Raw genomic sequence first — 22726 nt, 5'->3', positions numbered from 1 at the left:
TATTGTTGTTGTTGTTAGCTTATCATAATTTAAAATTTGTACAAATTATAGGTGTTTAGCAATTGAACACCATATCCACAAGAAGATATATATGACATTCGATCACGTTGAGCATGTCGCTTCCTATCTCTTTATGAATCTCAACAACACTAGTTTTTCTTGGTTGTTATAAACATTGTGTATAAGTTTTATGTTTCACATGTATTTGGTTTTGTATTATGTTTTAAAATACGTATAGGTTCTCTTGTTGTACCATTTTGGATGTGTACATTTGGTTTTGTAAAAAATGTGTCTATATTTAGTTATGTTTCGTTATAAAATAAAATGTTATGATTTTTGTCACAGAATGTTATGTTGTGTTTCTGTGTAAAAAAATTACATACCCGTCAAATTGAGATTTAAAACAAAATAATAATGACAAAAAATAGGTTTTACCCCCTCAGTTTGTATTTCAAGCAGATGTAACTACTTTCTTTATCCCTTGAATATTAACAGAAACCAAGAGGTATATGACGCGCGCACCATTTGAGATGTATTCATATATTTATAAGAAAGTTTGGGTGGAGTTTGTCAAGTCTCCACCACTCCTGAATTCTTAGCTAAGAGCAAAAAAAAAAGAATAGAGAAAAACATATTTATCCACATGATTGTCTCGTGGAGGATATGATAAATTGGAATAGATAATGATTGAAGAAAAAAGAAAACAAAGAAAACTAGAGCTGGAAGATCCTTCTAGAAGCCTTGAGCACGACCCATCTTCACCATCAGGCCATGAGAAATGGAAAAGGGCACGTCAAATACCATGAGGTGAGTTCATATCAGATGCTACACGTGAAGTTGCTAAAAGGATTGTAAGTAGATACTTTTTTTAACATTACTTATTTAAGTTAATTAAATTTGGTAAAGATGAAATTTTATATGTGTTGTAGGATTTACTTGTGGAAAAATCAAAAGATGGTATCTTTGTTCCACGAGAACGTCACGACATCTTGGTAGAACCGATTAGAATAGAGGAGCATGGTGGGCATGTTCATGGTCTTGGAAGAGGCGTTGGCTTGAGGTTATATTTTGGACCATCGCAAACAAGTCATGAAGTAATCCGTAAGAAACAAATTGAAAAGATAGTTGATCAAGTGCTAGGGGAGAAAGTACAATAAGTACTAGAATTAGAATGAGAGAAATGAACTCAATAGGCGCTGGAGAAATGGACTGAGGAAGCACGGGAGAGACTGACTTAGGAGAAATATGAGAGGGTGCATCTAGAAGAGTGGGAGAGGTTGTTGCAGGAGGTGCGAGAGAGGTTGACTAAGGAGGAGCGAGAGAAGTTGACCGAGGAAATGTCGAGAAGTGTATCCGTGATGTGATTGAGGCAAGTATAAGTTTGCTTTTAAAAAATTGTGTTGTATGATGTTGTTATTGTTTGTGTATTTTAATTTATGTATTGTGTTACGATTGTTTTTATGATGCAGCAATTGAAATCAAAGTGTGTACCCATCCATCCAAATTCAGAATCAGTTAGACATAGCCAAGAAAGTAGTTGATAATTTTTTTGTGGGTGATGCAAGCACGAAAGGTGGTTGCTCTTCCCCCAAAATGCAATATTGACACCACATTACCTCAACTAGATAATATGCAAAGAGTATCGATGATGATAGAGGATATGCCATACATCATTGATATAACATTAAAATATGAACTAGAACAATCTTATATACTTCATAAGAGTTGTATTTTTGAATTTTTGAAGGGAGATAACTGGTTGGAGATCAGCGTATTATAATTTTGGTGCTAGTAAGTATAATATTTATGCAAATTTCATTTTATATTCATTGTTCTTATACTTTAACATCAAGATTTGGATTTTGCATTAACTTTTAGGTTCATTTATGAGATATGTGTTAAAATGGACTTAAGGAGGTATTGTTTCTTATACCTATTCAAAATTCTTTAAACATTGGAGAGCAAACGATATCCAAACGTACATACAAAACAAGTTGATTAATGAGAAAACCATTACTTGTGTATTTAAAATAAGAGGTAAAAAGTCAAGGTTCTTTTTCCTAAAAGTAAGTATTACTTGTGTTTTTTGACATTCTTTTATTTTCTCTAATGTATTACTTGTGCTTTGTATGTATTAGTAACTATATGAAAATTATTTGTAGACGTAAAGACAACCCGGCGATCATTCGTGTGAATATTATGTTATGAAACATATGTTTGATATTGTCACTCAAGACATTAGTAATTCAAGGGTTAAGGTAATTCATGCTTAAGGTATTAACTTTATCTATATGCATGTAATTTATATATATATTTGTTAATTAATGTTGTTGTTGTTGTTAGCTTATCATAATTTAAATTTTGTACAAATTATATATGTTTAGCAATTGAACACCATTCCAACAAGAAAATATATATGACATTCGATCACGTTGGGCATGTCACTTCCTATCTCTTTATGACTCTCAACAACACTAGTTTTTCTTGGTTGTTGTAAACGTTGTGTATAAGTTTTATGTTTCACATGTATTTGGTTTGTATTATATTTTCAAATACGTATAGGTTATCTTGGTGTACCATTTTGGATATGTATATTTAGTTTTGTAAAAAATGTGTGTAAATTTAGTTATGTTATGTTATAAAATAAAATGTTATGATTTTGCCACAAAATGTTCTGTTGTGTTTCTATGTAAAAAAAATTACAGGCCAGTCAAATTAAGATTTAAAACAAAATAATAATGACAAAAAATATGTTTTACCCCTCATCTTTTATTTCAAACAGACGTAACTACTTTCTTTATCCCTCGAATATTAACAGAAACTGAGAGGTATATGACGAGTGCACATACCTTTATTGGTCGAACCACATGAATAAACCAGATTAAACAAATAACTTGGTTGAATAAACCAGACTCTATAACAAAATTATATAGTTTTTAAACCGGTCGAACCAGATGACTCTGTCTTTAAAAAACATCATGACACTTATAAAATTTTAAATTTTCAAAATATCATTATTTGACAAGTTCATTCTCTAAATCTAAATTATAAACATAGTCTCACACACAATAAAATACTACAAAATACAAATCCAAATAAATTTTGAATAAAATTTAACTATATATTTTTTAAAATTATTAAAACGACATGGTATTATCTTAGAAAAAACAAATATTCAATCCGCATGTTTTTCAAAATCGTCGGTTCTTCAACCTTTAACAACTTTGATTGGTTTATATCAGTTCAATAATTTATCCGATCTAATATTTAAATGAGATTGGTGACCCTTCTTTTAAAACACTTTGGAAAGCTTGTGAATTATATTATTAGATTAGTTAGGTGAAGAGTCAAAGGTGTGTGCACACGTGTGCAAGATGTTGAAGCGCAAGAGCTAATATTAAAACCCAAACATATATGGCTTTTAGCTTCGTATTAAGGTTGGAATCAACTTTAAAAACAATAAGAAGTTCTTCTCATTCAACTTTGATTTGATAGTCCAAGTGTCACTCTTAAGACTTATTATATGGATAACTTGATTAAGAAAAATGACTTTATAATAGTACTACTTTGGTTTCTTAATTAGTATCGAGCATGTTGAAATTATAAATTAATGGATGGATCCCACGATCAGGCTAGCTTTTGACTTATAAAGATTCATCATTATTAATTATCTCACAACCAAACTTTAACCTAATGCTCATCAATTTTATAGCATAGTATATGACATTACATGCAGTGCTGCCGTCTTACTTTTTCTTTCTTTTTCATAAGTTTTACTCACTTCTGTTTCTAATATATATTATATTTTTATATTATGTTTTTAATTTTAAAATAAAATTATAAAAATAATATTTTGTTTTTAAAATTGTATGTTTTTATATATTCTGTTTTTAAATATATAAATTATATATATTTAACTATATAAAAATAAAAAAATTATAATATATGTTGTTTAACTGTATAAATAAAAATTAATATTTTCGGATTTTAACTTTACAAATGATAAAAAAAATAATATACATTCTGCTTTTAACTATATAAATAATATATGTATGTTTTCGGATTTTAAAATATATAAAAATTAATATAAATGAATAGTATATATTATTTATTCTGATTTTAAATATATATAAAAATAAATATTTTTGAATTTTTAAAATAAAAAATTATTAAACCTATTTATATGTTTTGTTTTCCTAAAATACATTGATATACGAATAATATATAAAAAAAACACAAATCAATATATATTTATATATAAAAACAAAAAATAATACATACTTTTTAGTGATGAGATCAAATAAAAATGGAGAAGCTTTAATCAGTCAACAGAGCTTAAGTCTTGATCAACTTTTTGAGTCTTTGTCAATAAATAAATGAAAAATTAAATAATAGAAAAACATAAAAGTAGAGTTTAACCTTAACAAAATTAAAAAATAATAATACCTTTGAGTGAAGTCCATATAAGATTAAGCTTTGCAAAAATGATGGAGTGGAGAAAAATGAGAATGAAGGCGGTGGTTTTTGGTGGAGGAAAAATGATGGAGGAGAGAAAAAAGTAGGAGGAAGAAGAAAATGGGGAGTAAAAAGAGTGTAAGGAAGGAATGAGAGGATTGGGAAAATGGAGAGAAGAAATGGCACTAAAAGCATAATGTGTGGGGAAGCGGTGAAGCCTAATAAATAGAGCATATTGCGTCATGAAATTCACGTCACTAATTTTTTAATCGTTGAAGGTTGTGACGTGAATTTCATGTGGCTATTAGTGACTTGAAAACTATGACACTACCCTACAAATGTCAGTCAGATACATTATACCAGTCAAATTTTCTCACTCAATATTTTTTTTGAAATTTGAATAGCGACGTGATATTCACGTCACAACGATTTTTTTAGAAATTTCAAAGTTCCCCTATGTGAAAAGTTGTCCTTTATTATTTTAAATAGTTCGTGGTATGTTTTTCACGTTGCAAAGCTACTTTTTAGCCACATGAATTTCACGTCACTAAATCACGTCTTCGGAGAGCATTTTTCTCGTAGTGTTTACTTCAGTTTATTAGCCGATGTAAAGAAGAATGTCATAGAAAATGTGTCATTTTTTTTGTACATCAATCGAGGGGAAACATTTACTGACCAAGGGTTCGATCATCAACAATTATATTTTTATATTTTCAAAGAGCACACAACTTTACCTCTCGATTTCTTTTAATATCTAAGATGAAAAGTTAGTATATACCTCAGTTGGGAGTTCCAACTGAGAGAAAAACATTAATTTTTACATAATTTCCATTTTGATATGTATATACGCACATTTTGCGACAAAATATATATATTCACGTATTGTGACATGTTTTTAATAGGCAGCAAACCAACCAGGCAGTACATATACACATTTTGTGACAGAATAGACATATTTTTAACAAGGCATCACATACATTATTTACGACCAACTCAAAAATTGCACACATACATTTACGTCATACAAATCCAGGTTACTAGGAAAAGTTGTATGAGAAGGTAGTTTAAATCATCATGAATATAGGAAGTAACGGACCCAACGTGAACGAATGTCATCTATATTTTATGGTTGACATAATATCTTTTTTGGTCTTGTATCTTAACATTGAGGTTTATTTTGGTTCCTTAACTAAAAAAATATTTATATTGGTCCCTTAACTTTTCAAATAGTATCATGTTAGTCCTTTTTGTATAATTAGCAATGGAAAAATTCAAGAATCGGTCGCTAAATTCGTTGATAATTTGATGAAAAGGACTAACATGACACATTTTGAAGCATTAATGAACCAATATGGATCTTTTTTAAGTTAAGAGACTAAAATGAACCCCGAACAGGACTAAAAAGGGTATTAAACCTTTTATTGTTTGAGTTGTTTATTATCATTGAACACCAATAAGTTCAATTATAAGTTGAGAGTGCAACCTAAGAGGGGGGGGGGGGGGGGGGGGGGGGGGGATATATCTTTGTTCCATTTTCCAAAGAAGGGTAATCCAGACTCCTCATCCCGCAAGAAATTTCACTGTGTTAGAAAATGTTACAACCTCACCCCAAGATTCTCTTAACTTTTTAACACAATTAAGAGGGCATACCATTTTCTGATTTTACAACACAAAGAGAAAGAATCCTACTTTTTCTTAAACACACTTGTTTCCATAAACAATAGTACAAAGTTACAAATAATTAAGTATGAATTTGAATACATGAGAATTTTGATAAATTACAAAGTTTGAACTTTTGTCCTCCCTTTCAATATAAAAAATTAAAATTAATAACTCTAAGTGCTCAAGAAACTTTTCTCTGATATGCAAAAGTTATGCAGTAAAGTTTCCAAGAGTTTGAAAGTTATGGTAGAAAATTGTTATTGAAAGAGGTAATTTGAAATGTGAAAAATTATGTTATTTATAATCATAATATACCTTTCAGAAACAATGACAATGTTTAAAAAACTACCATGAGAATTTGAACTGATTTAGGAAAATGCACCATGATACGAAGCAACGAAAAGGTATGAGAATGCTTCCGAAAATTCGCGTTGCTTTTGGTGACAATCTAACGTGGTTGCTTTTAACGTTCAAAAAATTCCAAATTTTGCACATGATAATCGATTGGTCTAGACATGACAATCAATTCTTCTTCTTCTGAAAACGAAATTTTTGGCCCAAGGGCTTCATGACAACCGACTGTGTTTATAAGGCAATCGATTGTTCCCTTTAGAAAAATGAATTTTTGCGAAGAAACACATAAGAAAAGGAAGTAAAACTTGTATGATTGCTAGGTTCTTTTAAGAATTTTTTAGATGAAATTTTGTGAGTAACTAAAGCTTATAAGTAATGAATTTCATGTTGTACCTTAGATTAAATTTGATCTAATTCCTTGAGAAACCATATCTTGACCAAGATCAAACTTGTGACGTTTTTAACCTTGACTTGAGCATAAATGATTTTTTCCTTCTTTCCAGATATTTGTCTTCATCAAAATATAATTCAATTAGAAGCTTGACTTCACAATCTCCCCCTTTTTTATTATGAAAAATTCATACTTTATATTTATGAGTTTTACTGAACAATCCTTCTAAGATAAGTGTCTTTCCCTTCATCCATGAATACTTTGAGTTTTCAACTTAATATTACTTTGAAAATTATTGATGTACCTTGATGAAATAGAGTCAAGGAAACACAAACGTATGTATCCTTATCCCCTTTTTTACATTATCAAAAAGAAGGAAAATGTGGATAAAAGTAGGAGGAATTTCAAGAATAAAGGTACACAAACATAACATAGATACTAAAAATAAAAAATATTAAACTTAAGCATAATCAACCAAACATGCATAATATAGAAAGCATCCAACATAAGTGTAAATAAATACAAAGATAATAAAGAAGTTTTAAACAAAATAATTTAAAGATAATATCTCAAAAGCAAATGAGCTTAATCAAATCCTCAATTTTGGTTCATCTCTTCATTCTCCTTCCCCCTTTGAAGAGATTCCAACGGATCCATCCTACTCAATAGCCCACCCAATTCTAGATGGATACTACCAAACAGTTTATTCATGTTCCCAAATTGTTGCACCATGTAATTTGTAAGCATTTAAGTGGTTGGTCTAAAGGGTACATCATATTCTTCATGATGAAGAAGAGGAGCATCTTCTTGAGGGTCATCTTCTTGAGGTTGACCATCATTTTCTTCTATGTAAGTGATGGTCTTTACTCACTTTTCATAGGAAACACCCATCTTCATGTTGATAATTTTGATGCTAGTTTTATTTTCCACTCCAAACATCTCAAGGAAAACTTCATTATTGGTATTGACATTACAATACTTGCATATCTTTGAGAGAAATCGTCCATAAGGGAGACCCATTGATTTTTCATTATGTGATAACATATGACACATAATCACATATGTCCAATTTACATAAATATTATATTTGATGGCATACAGAAGGTGCATCTTAAAATCAGTAATGGAGCAATGGTTTGAGTACCTAGGGAGCAACACATAGCACAAAAATAATGCAACATTTGATCATCAATTGTCAATTGGCAGTTGATCAAAGATTACATTCCAAGATAACTCCATTTATGCATTTTCTTTTGTTACAAAATTCTTCCTTAAAAACTCTGTTGATACTATAACAAACAATTTCATATTATAGTTATGCCAATTTGGATCATAGTTGGTCCTTATTTCACTATTAACATAGGGAATTTTCAAATTTTCTCTAAGTTGCATAACAGATAAAGAAATTGGTACTCCTTTGACTGAAGAGGTCAACTTGTTGTTTTTTAGAGTCAAACTGCAATGGAAAAATTTAACCAATTCAGGAAGGTAACAACCATAGTTAGTGACTAAACCATCTAATCCAAGAGATGCAAATATTTTTTTAAAGGGGAAACATTCAGAAGGAAAAGATTTAAGATCGCCGTATTTAGGGTTAATGAGTTTCTTGTTGTGAAAGTGTTCCATAAATCGTTCCTTTTGACTTGGAGAGGTGAGAAGTATTGAGAAATCTTGGTGAGAGTCCTTGAACTTGATGCCTTTTCCTTTCCCATACCTTTTTCTTGAGGTGCCATTGAAGAGATTGAAGAAAAAGTTGAAGCTTTTTAATGGATTTTTTGTGTTTTTACGGAGGAAGATGAAGCAAAAGTGAGAGCTTTATATTTTCTCTTGAATAAAATTCGCGAATGCTAGGGTTACCAAAAGAGAGATAGCCTTTTTTTTTTCTTTTAAAGTGGGGAAAGAAAATGTTTTTATTGGACCAAAATTTTTTGAATGATTAAATTTTTTATAAAAAAAACACACACTGATAATCGATTGTCTAAGCCCTACAATCAGTTGCTGGAAAGCTATTGCCAAGAAAAAACCTGGGAAAAATCAAATAACAAATGATTGTCATACCAACACCAATCGATTGTCCCTGAGAGTCTATTTCGAAAAATTGAAAAATATTCAAATACCAATCGATTATTCATAAGCATACTTTGAAAAAGTAAACTTATAACTTCAAATAAGCACACAAAACATATTATAAGATACTTTAAATATATATATATATATATATATATATATATATATATATATATATATATATATATATATATATATATATATATATATATATATATATATATATATATATATATATATCAAAAACTTAACATGTAATCAATAACATGAATATACATACACAATTCACAAATGCTACTATGAATTGATCAAGTATCATAATTAAGGATGGATGGCATGTACCTTGAATATTTCTTGAGGAATATTAATCAATCATCATCTTCACACATGAAGTGAATACCTTATGATCTTTTACACATCATTTTTCATCCGGAAATGTCCAGCTCTCTTTGTATCTTATAGAATGGTTCTTTTACTAGTAACTTTGTGAAAATGGATGCTAATTGAATATGTGTATTCATGAGAGTGACTTTGACATCTCCTTTAAGAACATGATCTCGTAGAAAATGATGTTGTATGTCTATGTGTTTGGTTCTTGAATGCATGGCCGGATTCTTAGTTATGTTGATTGCACTTGTATTGCCACACTTTAAGGGTTGTCGTGACCATATCTTAGTCGTTTATTTTAGGGGTTTTATCGATATTTTCCATTTCCCTCTCTAGGAATAAATAAATTTCAGTGGTGACTCTGTTAGTGCATCCCGCAAGTGTGGGATTACGCTTTGTGAGCGTCATATTCTTTTTCTTGGTACAACAATACCTTTCTAGATTCAACACCAACACTACCACCTCAACCAAATGTAATAAATAACCCCATCATTGACACTTTCATGGAACATATCCAAAACAATTCCCCCTCTACTAATGACTTCTCAAATAAGACTATTGCAGTCTCATCTGACTCTGAGGATGAAGTTGAACTTGAACTTGATGTTGATGAACTAGTGTTATAGTTCGAGTCTGAAATAAATGATCGTCTACGGTCTTTGACGTAAGTTTGCACAAATTATGTCAACCCTGCTGAGAATGATGCTATCTGTTCTGATTTCAGATGATGGATCAACTATCGCTCCTGGAAGCTAAGAGAACTTTGTTTTAAATTTGCTCAGAAGAAATTCCATGAGAAACTTTCTGGTATCATGAAGCCACTTCTGGAGATGTTCAAACTAAAACTTCCCCCTGCACCAGAAGTTGAACAAGAAATTGAAGTCTCCTCCTCCTCCTGAACAATAAGTTATTTCTCAATCTAAGATTGGAACTAGTTCTGGGACGAAACCTTCTGAATCTGAATCTCTTCCTTTAGTGCTGGAGACTTTGGATGAACTAAAGCAAGAGAATGAAGTTGTTATGCCTTGTTTGTAGAAACAAGATGACATGTTCAAGGAACAAGATCAGACTAACACCAAGATCGATGGCCTGCTTCAAGTAATTCTCTCAAGACTGCCACCTCTAACCTAAAACTTAAAACATTTGTTTTCTATTTCTGTTAAATGTATTTTTGTGTGCTTCTCTGTATCATTATCTTTTGATATCAATTATATTTCCTTTTCTTGTTTATATTCCTTTATCTTTTTGATTGATGACAAAGGGAGAGAAGAGTATATATGATTTTGATATACTTATTTTCCTTTTTAATCCCAAACATCTAACTCTGACATTTATTTTTAACATCTGACTTTGATAATTCTGAATGATCTAGGAACTTCAAAAAAGTTCACCAATGTTATTAAGAAGAACTTTTAACCAGTCTATCCAGATTTTAATTTCATAGTTAACCAGATTATTTAGAAGTTAGTTTTCGAAAGAAGAAACATAGATATGACTTTGAACCAAGCTTAAAAGCTTAACCAGACTCTGATACAAGACATACAAGACAAATTTTGATAACCATACTTTCTAATAAAATCCAGACTCTGATAAGGAATCAAGAATTTCTAACCAGGCTATTATATTTCATCAAGCTTTGATTAAACCTGGCTTAAAAGCTTAACCAGACTCTAATGCAGACAGATTCTTAACAATGAGACTTTCTTATAGAAGGAATCAAATAACTTTAATCAGAAGAAATTTTAACCAGGCTTTCTTGTACAGGGAAGTTCTTACTTTCATGTTGATTGAAATGTTTTATGTATTACAATTATTTTGAGTCTTAAACTCAGGGGGAGCTTGCAAACCTAACTCTGAAGATTTAAGTTGAGAAATATTTTTTATAGTATAAAACTCAGGGGGGGCTTACAAACCTCACTCTAATATTTTTTATGTGATTAAACCTAGTAAAAATTATTCATCAAAATATATGGTTTTGCTATCATCAAATTAAAAGTGGGAGATTGTAATAACACTATTTGATTCTGCATATGGCCTTATGTTATGATGATAACAATACATAGATTCATAAAGAACAATTTTGTATCCTAATGATTTTGTTAAGTGTGCAGATGCTAGATACAAATTTTGACTTTGAGGAAACGGCGTATGACGTCATCAGACTCTGAAGCCAGTGCACTCTGACTCTGAGATGTGTGTTCTACAATGATAATCAAGCTCTGGATTACTTAGATCAACGCTTCTGAACATCGCTCATCCAAAATTTCGTGTTATGATTCTGACAGGAGAAGCCTCTGAAGTTGTCAAGCTCTGAAGTCTTACGCTCAACAACTCTGAGATCAAGCTCGAAAGACTCCAAAGACCAGGTTCTAAAGACTATGAAGACAAGGTTCTGAAGACTCTCTCATACAAGCTCTGATTCTTCTTCTATGTATGCTTCATCAATTATCTATTTGAAGCCTCTGAATAATTGAAGATAAGATCAAAAAAATTTACGTGAGAAAATAGTACACAGTACAAGATCAATATTCCTTCCACTACACTAACTTTGTGGGAAAATGATTATACTATTATACCAATGTGTCTCCCATTTTCACAGATCATTAGGCAAGGATACATCTATATTTGTTAATTTTATTTATGTCCTCCAACAAATCTTTTGATTGCCTATATAAAAGAGTCTTTAAAGAATGGAATAGTACTAATTGTGAGAAAAGATATACTACGTGAACATTGCATTATGTGAAACTTTTGAAAGAAAAAGAAACACACAAGGAACATTTTGTTCATAATCTTTCATAGAAAACATTTATGTGCGTAAATCTTTGTAATTCATTCGTGTAATCTGCTTTCTTAGAAGCATCGTGTAACACACTTTGTATCTCAATCATTGTGATTGTGTTTCCTTGAGTGACTAGGATATAGTAAGAATTATTCAAGAAGACATTGATAGTTAGTCTTGGTGGTTGTAGTCAAGTTTGGTTATAGTGGATTAAGTCCTTGTGATAAGGCGAAATCACCTTGTCGGATGGATTGTAGGTAGTTTTGTTAACAGCGAACTTGGATAAAAATATTTGTTTTCATTATTTTTATTCTAAGTTCTCTCCTTGCTGTTTTGGGTAGCAAACAAATTTCATTCTAGAAATCCTATTCAAACCCCCATTTTTTATGTTTTCGTTACCTTCATCACCTTCCTCATTTTAATTCTCCCCTTACACATCTAACATCGAAAGATCCAACGATTATTGAAAACCTCCTGACTCCTTAACCCTCTTAGCCAAAACTTCTTTCTATTTCAATTAAATCAATCTCTCGAACACGGAAGGATTTTCGGGGGGAAAAGAAAACTCAACCTCTCTAAAAAGCATTTCGTTGGCTAGAAGTAAACCTCGAAAGATCATCAACACGCTCATACAGAAAACTTGAATGAATCACTTGATGAACCAAAGAAAAAACTATTTATTTGAGATTGAGATTGTAGGGATGAAACACGAACCCTATCAACTTTAAAAAATATTATTTTAGTTCTTCCTAAAAACAGCTCATCTATTCTACTGTCAATATTATCTGAGCAGTTAACAAATATAATAAGCAAGCTTATTTATGAGATACATGATCACTAGTATCTTGGTTTTAATGGTGTAATAATAAGTAAGCATAATAGGAAAGAGTAAGAGAGTAACTAATGTATTCTAATATCCACCATAGAGAGTAATTCTTATGTTTTATAAATAAGTCAATCATATTCCACCAATCATTTATGATAATCGCAATTTATATATAAATCATAGTGTTTGATTGAAATGAAATTGAAAGGATATAAAGGCGAGGATGTTCCAAAACTTGAAATTAAAAAGTACTAGTGTTGTTTTGTTAATGGCTTCATTCTAGTATATTTCTTCTCTCAGGGTCAAAATCAAAAGCGTGTGGGTGGTTGTAATGTAGGGTACGTGAGATAGAAGATCTCTGAAGAACTTAAGCTGCTTTCCAATCTTTTCACTATATCATTGTCAATAGTGGTCACTTCATTTAAAAAACCGTTAACTTCTCTCTCCAAAATCCCCACACGCATTTGCATCTTAAATGCACTAATCATATAATGCTCCTTCTTCTTACGACAGACAAATATACGAAGTTTCTTCTGTAATTTAAATCATAGGAACACAGAACATGAAAATTCCTTCAATTCGAGTACTACTCATCAACTACTTCGTGTAAATAGCATTATAATGTAGTAAACCATATTAAATATTCACACTTATAACATTATTTCTATATTATAAACATGAATCAACCCATTAAACCGACATTTTAAAAGGCATTGAATTGAACTATAAAATAGAAGAAAAATCGACCCTCCCTACCAACAACCATATATTTTCCGCGTGATCTGGCAATGTACAGTTGTCACATGCAGTCAGTCACCATCAGATTAATCTATTTTTGTAAGAACCAGTACAATGTCAAATATGAATAACAATAAGAATTCTATTTTATTTTTATCCTATAGTACGGTACTTTAATGTACTCTCTAACTCTATATATAGGGCTCAGTTTTCTATCACAAACTCAATTCAATCAACTGCTCTCTATCTATATATCTGCTCTCTCTCTTCCATAATATTCTTTTTTTCTTTCTTTCTCTTACTAACAGAATTCAATTCATAATTAATATGGGTCTTGAGATAGAACAAACTTATGTTCAGCTTTCAAATATTGCACTTTCTGATACTCATGGAGAAAACTCCCCTTATTTTGCTGGATGGAAAGCCTATGATGAAAACCCTTATCATGAGTTTACCAACTCTTCTGGTGTTATACAAATGGGATTGGCTGAGAATCAAGTATGTCTATGTTAACATAATATCATTCTTTTCAAGTTAATATCTATAGTTCTATTCAAGTAAATCTAACTAATTATGTAATTTTTCCAGGTTTCGTTCGATTTGGTAGAAAAATACTTGAAAGATCACCCTGAGGATTATAAAGGTTTTAGAGAGAATGCATTATTTCAAGACTATCATGGTCTTATATCCTTCAGAACTGCAATGGCAACCTTCATGGAACAAATAAGAGGCGGTAGAGCCATATTTGATCCACAAAGAATTGTCATTACTGCTGGTGCAACTGCTGCCAATGAGCTCTTAACCTTCATTCTTGCTAACCCCGGCGATGCTTTGCTTGTTCCAACACCTTACTATCCAGGGTAACAATCTATACCATGCAACCAATCAATTGCTTAAACTATATAATGATGATGAATAATTTGTATACTTATCTTTTTCTTTCACTTTCGTAGGTTTGATAGAGATTTAAGGTGGAGAACTGGTGTAAACATAGTGCCAATTCACTGCAACAGGTCTAACAATTTCCAAATTACACCACATGCTTTAGAAGCTGCTTACGAAGAAGCTGAATCAATGAACATGAAAGTGAGTGGAGTGTTAATCACAAACCCTTCAAACCCATTAGGTGTAACCATTCAACGTTCAGTTCTAGAAGAGATTCTTGACTTTGTGACAAAAAAGAATATCCATCTCATCTCCGACGAAATCTACTCAGGCTCAGTCTTCTCTTCCACCGAGTTCGTAAGCGTAGCAGAAATTCTCGAAGCTCGTAGCTACAAAGGTGCCGAAAGAGTTCATATTGTTTATAGTCTTTCAAAAGATCTTGGTCTACCCGGTTTCAGAGTTGGAACAGTTTATTCATACAATGATAAGGTTGTAACAACAGCTAGAAGAATGTCGAGTTTTACCTTAATATCCTCACAAACACAACAGTTTTTGGCTAATATGTTATCAGACAAGGAGTTTACAGAAAAGTACATTAATATTAATAGAGAGAGATTGAAGAAGAGATATGAAATGATAGTAGAAGGTTTGAAAAGTGTTGGAATAGAGTGTTTGAAAGGGAATGCAGGGTTGTTTTGTTGGATGAATATGAGTGGACTGTTGAAGGAGACAAGTAAGGAAGGTGAATTAGAACTTTGGAATGAGATATTGAAAGAAGTGAGATTGAATATATCACCAGGGTGTTCTTGTCATTGTTCAGAAGCAGGTTGGTTCAGAGTGTGTTTTGCAAATATGAGTGAACAAACTCTGGAAATTGCATTGGACAGAATACGTAAATTCATGGCGAAAAGAATAAGGACAAAGAAAGAATAATGGCATGCTATATTTTACAATTATTTTATTACTTTTAATATATTATTTTGTATTTTTTTGAAATGGTTAATTGAAGACCATTTTGATAAATTCTTTGTCGGTGATATCAGGAAAGTATACTGCAAAATACAGATTCAGCTGAAGTGTATTTTTATGTTATAGTTGTTGTTTGCTTGCTTTAGTATTAAGCAAGTTCCTTTCTTGGAAACTCATTTTGTATAATTGTTAATGAAAGTGAACTTTAAGTTGCCTATGAGAAAGAACAACAAGAGTCCATCAAACAACGGCTAAAAAAAAAGGCAAAGCCTATTCCATACAAGCCAATCTGAGAACTCAAAACTAAAAAGAACCGACTTTTCTAGCTCTAAACCAATTCCACGCAAGACATTTACTCCTTTAGAGTTTACACACACCTTTGAAAAGGATTTCATTTCTAATTAGTCAAATGGCTCTAAAAGCAGTAAAACAGAATAAAAGACACCATTTCTTCGAAGTTTTATTCTCAATCGATCAATGAAAACCTTCAAACAAGTCAGCAAACCTGAAGATAAATTAATGCCAATCCATTCATTTAAAATGGACCAAACGCACCCTGCTACCGGCCAGAGCAAGAAATGGTGAAGGTGAGACTCAGCATTCCCAAACCATAAAGTTCAAACAAGATCATGGGTACTGTGGCTACTGATAATTCCTCTTTTGGCTAATTCATCTCTTGTTTAAAGCCTATTCAGCAATAATCTCCAAGTGAAAATTTGAATGTTACTAGAGAGGGACAAGAGATTTCCACACAATCTTAAAGAATGAATGACAAGTCATTGTCAACATGAAAATCAGCCCCAGCAAAAGCATTTAACCTGTCACAAGCAGTTTAAAATTTTTTGTTATAATTTTATCTTTGTCTAAAAGATTAGCCATTTTCATTGAGTGTGTTCCCGATAGAAACCGGAAAACCGGAAAAATAGGATGAACACGGAGTATTATTTAATGCAAATGGTTGAGTTGAGACTCGTACAATGGTGAATGAAATAGAAAATATAAATAAGACTTTTATGTGTTGAGAAAAAAAGCGTAATTCAAGTGGTGAGGTACAAACTCATAAGAGGCATTTGGAATTGATTCCGATGGAAGAGAAAGAGGTTATTAGATAATTCACAATAAGAATCACAAGATTTATGAATCAAGTGAGAAATTATGGAAAAACAATCTTTGAGCAGTATGTTGTGATAAAATTTTGAGATCTTTAACATCAAGATTTGATAATGTAGTTGTTGCTAGGGGTTGACATAAACCGCCCACCCGACCCAACCCGGTGAAACCCGGAAAAAAAAAGGAATTTGGGCGAGTTGGATCGGACCAACGGGTCAAACGGGTTACCAAATCGGGTTACCGGGGGTTCAAAAGAACGGGTCGGGTACCAAAAATGGACCCACGGGTACCCAGACCCGCCCATCTACGAAACACGGCGTTTTGTTATAGATTCCTCTTGTTCTCACTTCTCTTACTCTCGTTTTTCCTTCCCATATTCTCTCACTCTCTCGTTCCCTCACTCCTCTCGTTCCCAGATCTTTCACTCTTTCATTCCAGTTACAATGTGATTAATTGTTTCCTTCCTATATTCTCTAATGTTTTCACACACTCTACGTTCTATCACTCTTAGTTAGGATTTTTTAATTAGGGTTTCTGAATCTAAGGTTTTTAATTTAGGGTTTATGATGATTGTTGTTGTTACAGGTGATTAAAGGCTTTGGACCAGTTCTCTCACTCTACGGGTGATTAGAGTTTGTGTTTTTTTGTTTATATTGTTGTTGTTTCGATGAATCTCTTTGTTCTCTCTAACTCTCTAACTTAAAAACTTGATTTGTGCATAATATTTGATTACTTAGGGTTGATCTTTGGAAATTGGAATGTGACTTTTGCTACCCCTGCATGAACCGTGATTTTTGGAACTTAAGTAAAGACACAACTCATGATTTTGCTCTGTTTTCACTCTGTTCCTTCATCTCTTTCCCGCAACATAAGCTACTATACATTATGCTTTATTAGTTGTTTGAAATATTGAGTTTTATGTCGGTTTCTTTTTTGGTTTATGTTAGAAATATTGAGTTTTATGTCAGTTTTTTTTCCTACTATGTTATCTGATATTTCATGTATCCGGTTTTCTGCGATCCGCTATTAATAACAATTAAACTGGTTGTAGTTGCAGGTGATATTTCAGTTCTCATATCATTGGCTAGTCTTGCCTTGGTAAATTAAACAAATAAGGTATCATAGTCTTACATGTTTCTACCAAAAGTCTTACATGTTTCTTTTTAATTCTTAATAAACTCATATGATTGAAAACAATTTAAGTCTTACTCATTACTTCATATGGTGTATTGGTTACCCACTTCCATCAAGCTCTCCATGAGAAAGGAGGTGTGCCATGTATTATTGTGTGCAAAATAGGTTTTAAAATAGTGCAGTATTATAACCCTTCCATTAATTGTTTATAAATTTTACATTATATATTGATATTTAGTGCAGTAATAGTGCAGTATAAACTAACTGTACTATTATTGTTTATAAATAATCCATATTAGGAATTTTAATAGTCCATATTTATAAAATAGTCCATATTTATAAAATTCATTAAGCTGTCCATGAGAAAGGAGGTGTGCCATGTATTATTGTAACAAGTCCAACACATTGCAGTTAAAACAAAATTTGGTATAACAGAGAATCAAAAGTTTTTTAGCATGGTATGTTATTGTTGCTTATGTTCTAGTTTAGTGCATACCAAATGTATGGTATATTTTTGTTGCTTATGTGTTAGTTTAGTGCTACCAAATGATGACACTTTTAATGATACCTTTTGTTTCTCTATTACATTGTCCTCTAATATCATCTTGAAACTGAATTTTTCTGAATACCATTTGAAACTGAATTGTATGTAAAATAGGTTTTAAAATAGTGCAGTATTATAACCCTTCCATTAATTGTTTATAAATTTTACATTATATATTGATATTTAGTGCAGTAATAGTGCAGTATAAACTAACTGTACTATTATTGTTTATAAATAATCCATATTAGGAATTTTAATAGTCCATATTTATAAAATAGTCCATATTTATAAAATTCATTACTGGAAGGGTTATGTTACTGTACTATTTTAATATTTGAATAGTGCAGTCTATATTTTACATTATATATAAAATTCATTAATTCCTATTTCATTAACTTTTTAAATATTGATATATTGATAAAATTCATGCAACTAATTCCATAGGATAAGGCTTGATTTATTATTATTTTGGTCTTCAGTACTCATTTTACAATATGGCTTTGATTGTTCTCACTGCATATTAGTTTTAATGGGTCATGCTAATTCTGCTATTTAATGTATATTGTGAGGATATTGTCAGCATTAGCCAAGTAGTAAAATGTGTCATTATCAGCTATTTAATTATCTTTCTGTGATGGTTTGTTGATTATGGCTCCTTCATTTTTCAGTGATGGATCAGCCTAATCAAACTATACATACTCAATATGTCATGAATGAAGTTGTTAGACCAGAATTAGTTAATACCCAACCTACAAAGAAGAGGAAAGCTAGTGCAAGTGGTTCTAGGCAATCATCTGCTTGTTGGGAGCACTTTATTAGATTACCAGATGACTTAGTTGATACACCAACTGCAGCTTGTAAACACTGCCACAAAAAATACCTATGTGACCCTAGGACTCATGGCACCACCAACATGAACCATCATATTTTAAAATGTGCAAAGAAGCCTAAAACCACTGATCCCACCCAAACTATTCTTACATACCCCTCTCTAGAAGGATCTAGTTTGGGTCATGTTAGCTCCAAATTTGACAAGCATGCTTGTAGAAAAGCTTTGCCAATTTTTGTGGTTCTAGATGAACAACCATTTAGTGCAGTTGAGGGGGAAGGTTTTAAGTACTATTCTAAAATAATGCAGCCTCAATTTACTCTCTCATCTAGGCATACAGTAGCTAGAGACTGTTTTCAGCTACACTTGGATGAGAAACAAAAACTAAAAGCCTTCTTTAAGTCCGACTATAATAGAGTAACACTTACTACTGATTGTTGGACTTCTATCCAAAATCAAAACTACTTAACCCTTACGGCACACTTTGTGGATAACGAATGGAACTATCAAAAAAGAATTATAAGCTTCACAGTTATTCCAAACCACAAGGGTGACATGGTAGGCAGGAAGATTGAAGAGGTGTTAAGGGATTGGGGAATTAGGAATGTGTCTACCATAATTGTTGATAATGCAACTTCAAATGATGTAGCTGTAGCATATTTGCATAGAAAAATATAAATTATTAATGGGATGATGGGGGATGGAAAATGTTTTCATATGAGGTGTGCTGCTCACATATTGAATTTGGTGGTAAATGAGGGTTTAAAAGATAAACCTTTATCTATTACTAGTGTTAGGGATGCTGTTAGATTTGTCAAGTCCTCACCTCATAGGGCAGCCAAGTTTAAAGAATGCATTGAATTTGCTGGAATAACTTGTAAAAAACTAGTATGTCTCGATGTTTCAACTCGTTGGAACGCGACATATTTGATGCTTGAGGCTGCAGAGAAGTTTCAAGCTGCTTTTGATAAGCTTGAGTATGAAGAGTCGAGCTATAGGGAGTTCTTTGGAAAAGGTAGTCCTCCTAGTAGTGATGATTGGGACATTGTTAGAGCTTTTATCTCTTTTTTAAAGTTATTCTATGAAGCAACTAATGTTTTTTCCACCTCTCAAAGTGTGAGTTTGCATAGTGTTTTTCACCAAGTGTCTGCGATCTATTGTGAGCTAAAGCAAGCTACTATGAACTTGAATGGTGTTTTTGCAAGTGTGGGTGGGGACATGATGGAAAAGTATAATAGATATTGGGGGTGTGCTAGTAAGATGAACAAGTTGATTTATTTTGGAATTATTTTGGATCCAAGATACAAGTTGAGTTATATTGAGTGGACTTTTAAGGATATGTATGGAGTTGGATCTGTGTTTGCTACCGGGTTGATCAAATCTATAAAAGAGAGCTTACAAAAATTGTATGATTGGTATAAGCAAGCTTATGACCAAAATCATAATAGACAACCTCTTGGTAGTGGTGAAAACAATGTTTCTAATGATGAAACAGTAGTTGGTCATCCTTCAATGATGGCTAGAGCCGATGCTTTTGAGCAATATTTAGAGGAACAAGACTCGATTGATCAACAAAATGAGCTTGAGGGTTTTTACTCTAGTAAGTGTGTCAAAAGGGATCCTAAATTTGACCTTCTCGTGTGGTGGAAACATAATTCAACACAATATCCTATTTTATCTACAATAGCTAAAGATATTTTTGCCACACCAGTGCCTACGGTTGCATCAGAAAGTGCCTTCAGTACAGAAGGGGGAGTCTTAGAAACTTATAGGAGCTCCCTAAAACCTGAAATGGCAGAGGCATTAATTTGCACCCAGAATTGGTTAAATTCGTCTTTTACCTATTTCAAAGACTTGAACCTCATGGAAGATTTTGAGTTTTCTGAAGATATTATAGCAGGTAAAATTATTATATATTTATTTCATAATTGTTATATCTTTCTAAAAAAATGTTTATTTCATTATTTTAGAATTTGAAGAAATTTCTTCAGCAGCAAGAAGAGGATCTTTACCGTCTCAGCCACAACCTTCTGGTTGTGCTTGAAAAATATGAAGGTATATTTACTTTATTAATTTGATTTACTTATTAATTTATTCCTTTTTAAAGCTTAATATTTTTCTTGTTTAATTTTTCAGTTCAACTATTTTTTTGAAGTCATATGTGACTTATATTTTGTGACTACTCAATGGTCAAACAATATATATTTTGTCCCATGGATTTTGAAGATATTCAAGCTAGCCAAATTTTGGTATGCATCAAACAATATATTATTGTGTTAATTATCATTAGTGGTTTATTAGTTGGATTTAATACTAATTAATTTTGAACTGAAGTTGGTAATGTCATGGTAGGTTGTCCAATAGAACATTTTGAGGCCATGCAGGAACAGCTTGGTAAAACTGTGACGATACGCTATATAGCCAGGATCAATTGATACATTTTGTAACATCTTGGTAAATGAGCAGCAACATACGTTATGTTATTGGTTAAAAAACAGCGTCATGTTATTATTTTTTTCATTATTTCTTAATTTTCTCTTACAGGCTGAAAATGATGCAGTTGACCAAGACCTTCAAAATTGATGTGTGTTTATTTTATATCGGTATGCCTTTACATGTGTAGAATTAACGGTTTTGATTTGATTTAGAATTGTCTATCTCTTCATGATAGCCATATGATAGTGGTAATTTATTGTTTCCCATTTCTTGAAGAGCTTGGCTATAAAACAAGTTAAATTCATGTTATTGATTTGATTAAGAATTGTTGCTATTGTGACATGATTGGTTATAAAACAAGTTAAACTCAATTAGTGATGCTTAGAATAATTACAATGCTATTTCACTAAAGCTAAATGGTAGATTGACTCTCATGATTTAACTTCTACCAGTGTTAATCAAAATTTATATTTATTAATTAAGGTTGATATTGTAGTTTTGATTTGGGTATGTTTCATGAGTTTTTACCTTATGCTGAGAAATGTTGAAATTGGTTTTGAATTGCAGGTTAGGTGAGAGAGGAATGCATGTTGAAGAACTAGAAAGAGAGCTCAAGTTATTATTGGATAGGATCAAGTCAGTTCTCTTATTTTTATATTGTCTTGCTATGGGTATGATAAGCATTTGCTTATGATTTAAACTAAAATTTGTTCATAATTCCAGGTTGTCTGTAAAAGCTCCTGAAGATGAAGGTATGGTATTCTCCATACTCTCACAGATAATGTTATGGTCTGCCTTATCGATAATGTTATGGTCTGGCTTAGGTGGAAGTGGCTTAGGTGGAAGTGGAAGCACTTGTAATTCAAGAACCAAAACTTGACATAAATATTTTGAGTCCTATCATCCAAAGACCAACAATTTGCAACTGTTTGATATACTTTCAAAAGTTCTCTTGTTTCTCATGTATTTTGAGTTTTTGTATATGATACAGTGGTTGTAATTTATTAATTTCTTTTTAAGGTCTGTGTGGAAGTAGCATAACAGTTGTTATTTTGGATTGAAGTTTTTGATACTTTGAATTTATTTTGAATCTAAGTTGTAGTAATTTGTAGCTCAAAATATTATCAAAATGTATTATTGGGCTCAAAATAATATCA

The 22726-nt window shown here is 31.8% G+C and overlaps 1 protein-coding gene across 1 annotated transcript; it reads left to right on the top strand.

The window, feature by feature from the left end:
• The first annotated feature begins 13989 nt into the window (after window positions 1–13989).
• On the top strand, window positions 13990–21177 carry LOC127101866 (1-aminocyclopropane-1-carboxylate synthase 7). Its single transcript, XM_051039298.1, has 5 exons — window positions 13990–14160; window positions 14251–14522; window positions 14616–15450; window positions 20298–21033; window positions 21104–21177. The coding sequence occupies exons 1-5, from the start codon at window positions 13990–13992 to the stop codon at window positions 21175–21177; spliced, it is 2088 nt and encodes a 695-aa protein (XP_050895255.1).
• The last annotated feature ends 1549 nt before the right edge of the window (window positions 21178–22726 follow it).

Source organism: Lathyrus oleraceus, chromosome 7 (genome assembly GCF_024323335.1).
Source record: "Lathyrus oleraceus cultivar Zhongwan6 chromosome 7, CAAS_Psat_ZW6_1.0, whole genome shotgun sequence".
Classification (NCBI taxonomy): Eukaryota; Viridiplantae; Streptophyta; class Magnoliopsida; order Fabales; family Fabaceae; genus Lathyrus; species Lathyrus oleraceus.
The sequence above is the reverse complement of the archived record's forward strand: the minus strand, read 5'-3'. Positions and strand labels throughout refer to the sequence as shown.

What these genes read in the sequence shown, in the direction of transcription:
- LOC127101866 (XM_051039298.1), top strand. Translation starts at nt 13,990, where the DNA reads ATGGGTCTTGAGATAGAACAAACTTATGTTCAGCTTTCAAATATTGCA. An exon ending in TGGGATTGGCTGAGAATCAA is followed by an intron (nt 14,161 to 14,250) that starts GTATGTCTATGT and finishes TAATTTTTCCAG; the next exon opens with GTTTCGTTCGATTTGGTAGA. An exon ending in TTCTGAAGATATTATAGCAG is followed by an intron (nt 21,034 to 21,103) that starts GTAAAATTATTA and finishes TCATTATTTTAG; the next exon opens with AATTTGAAGAAATTTCTTCA.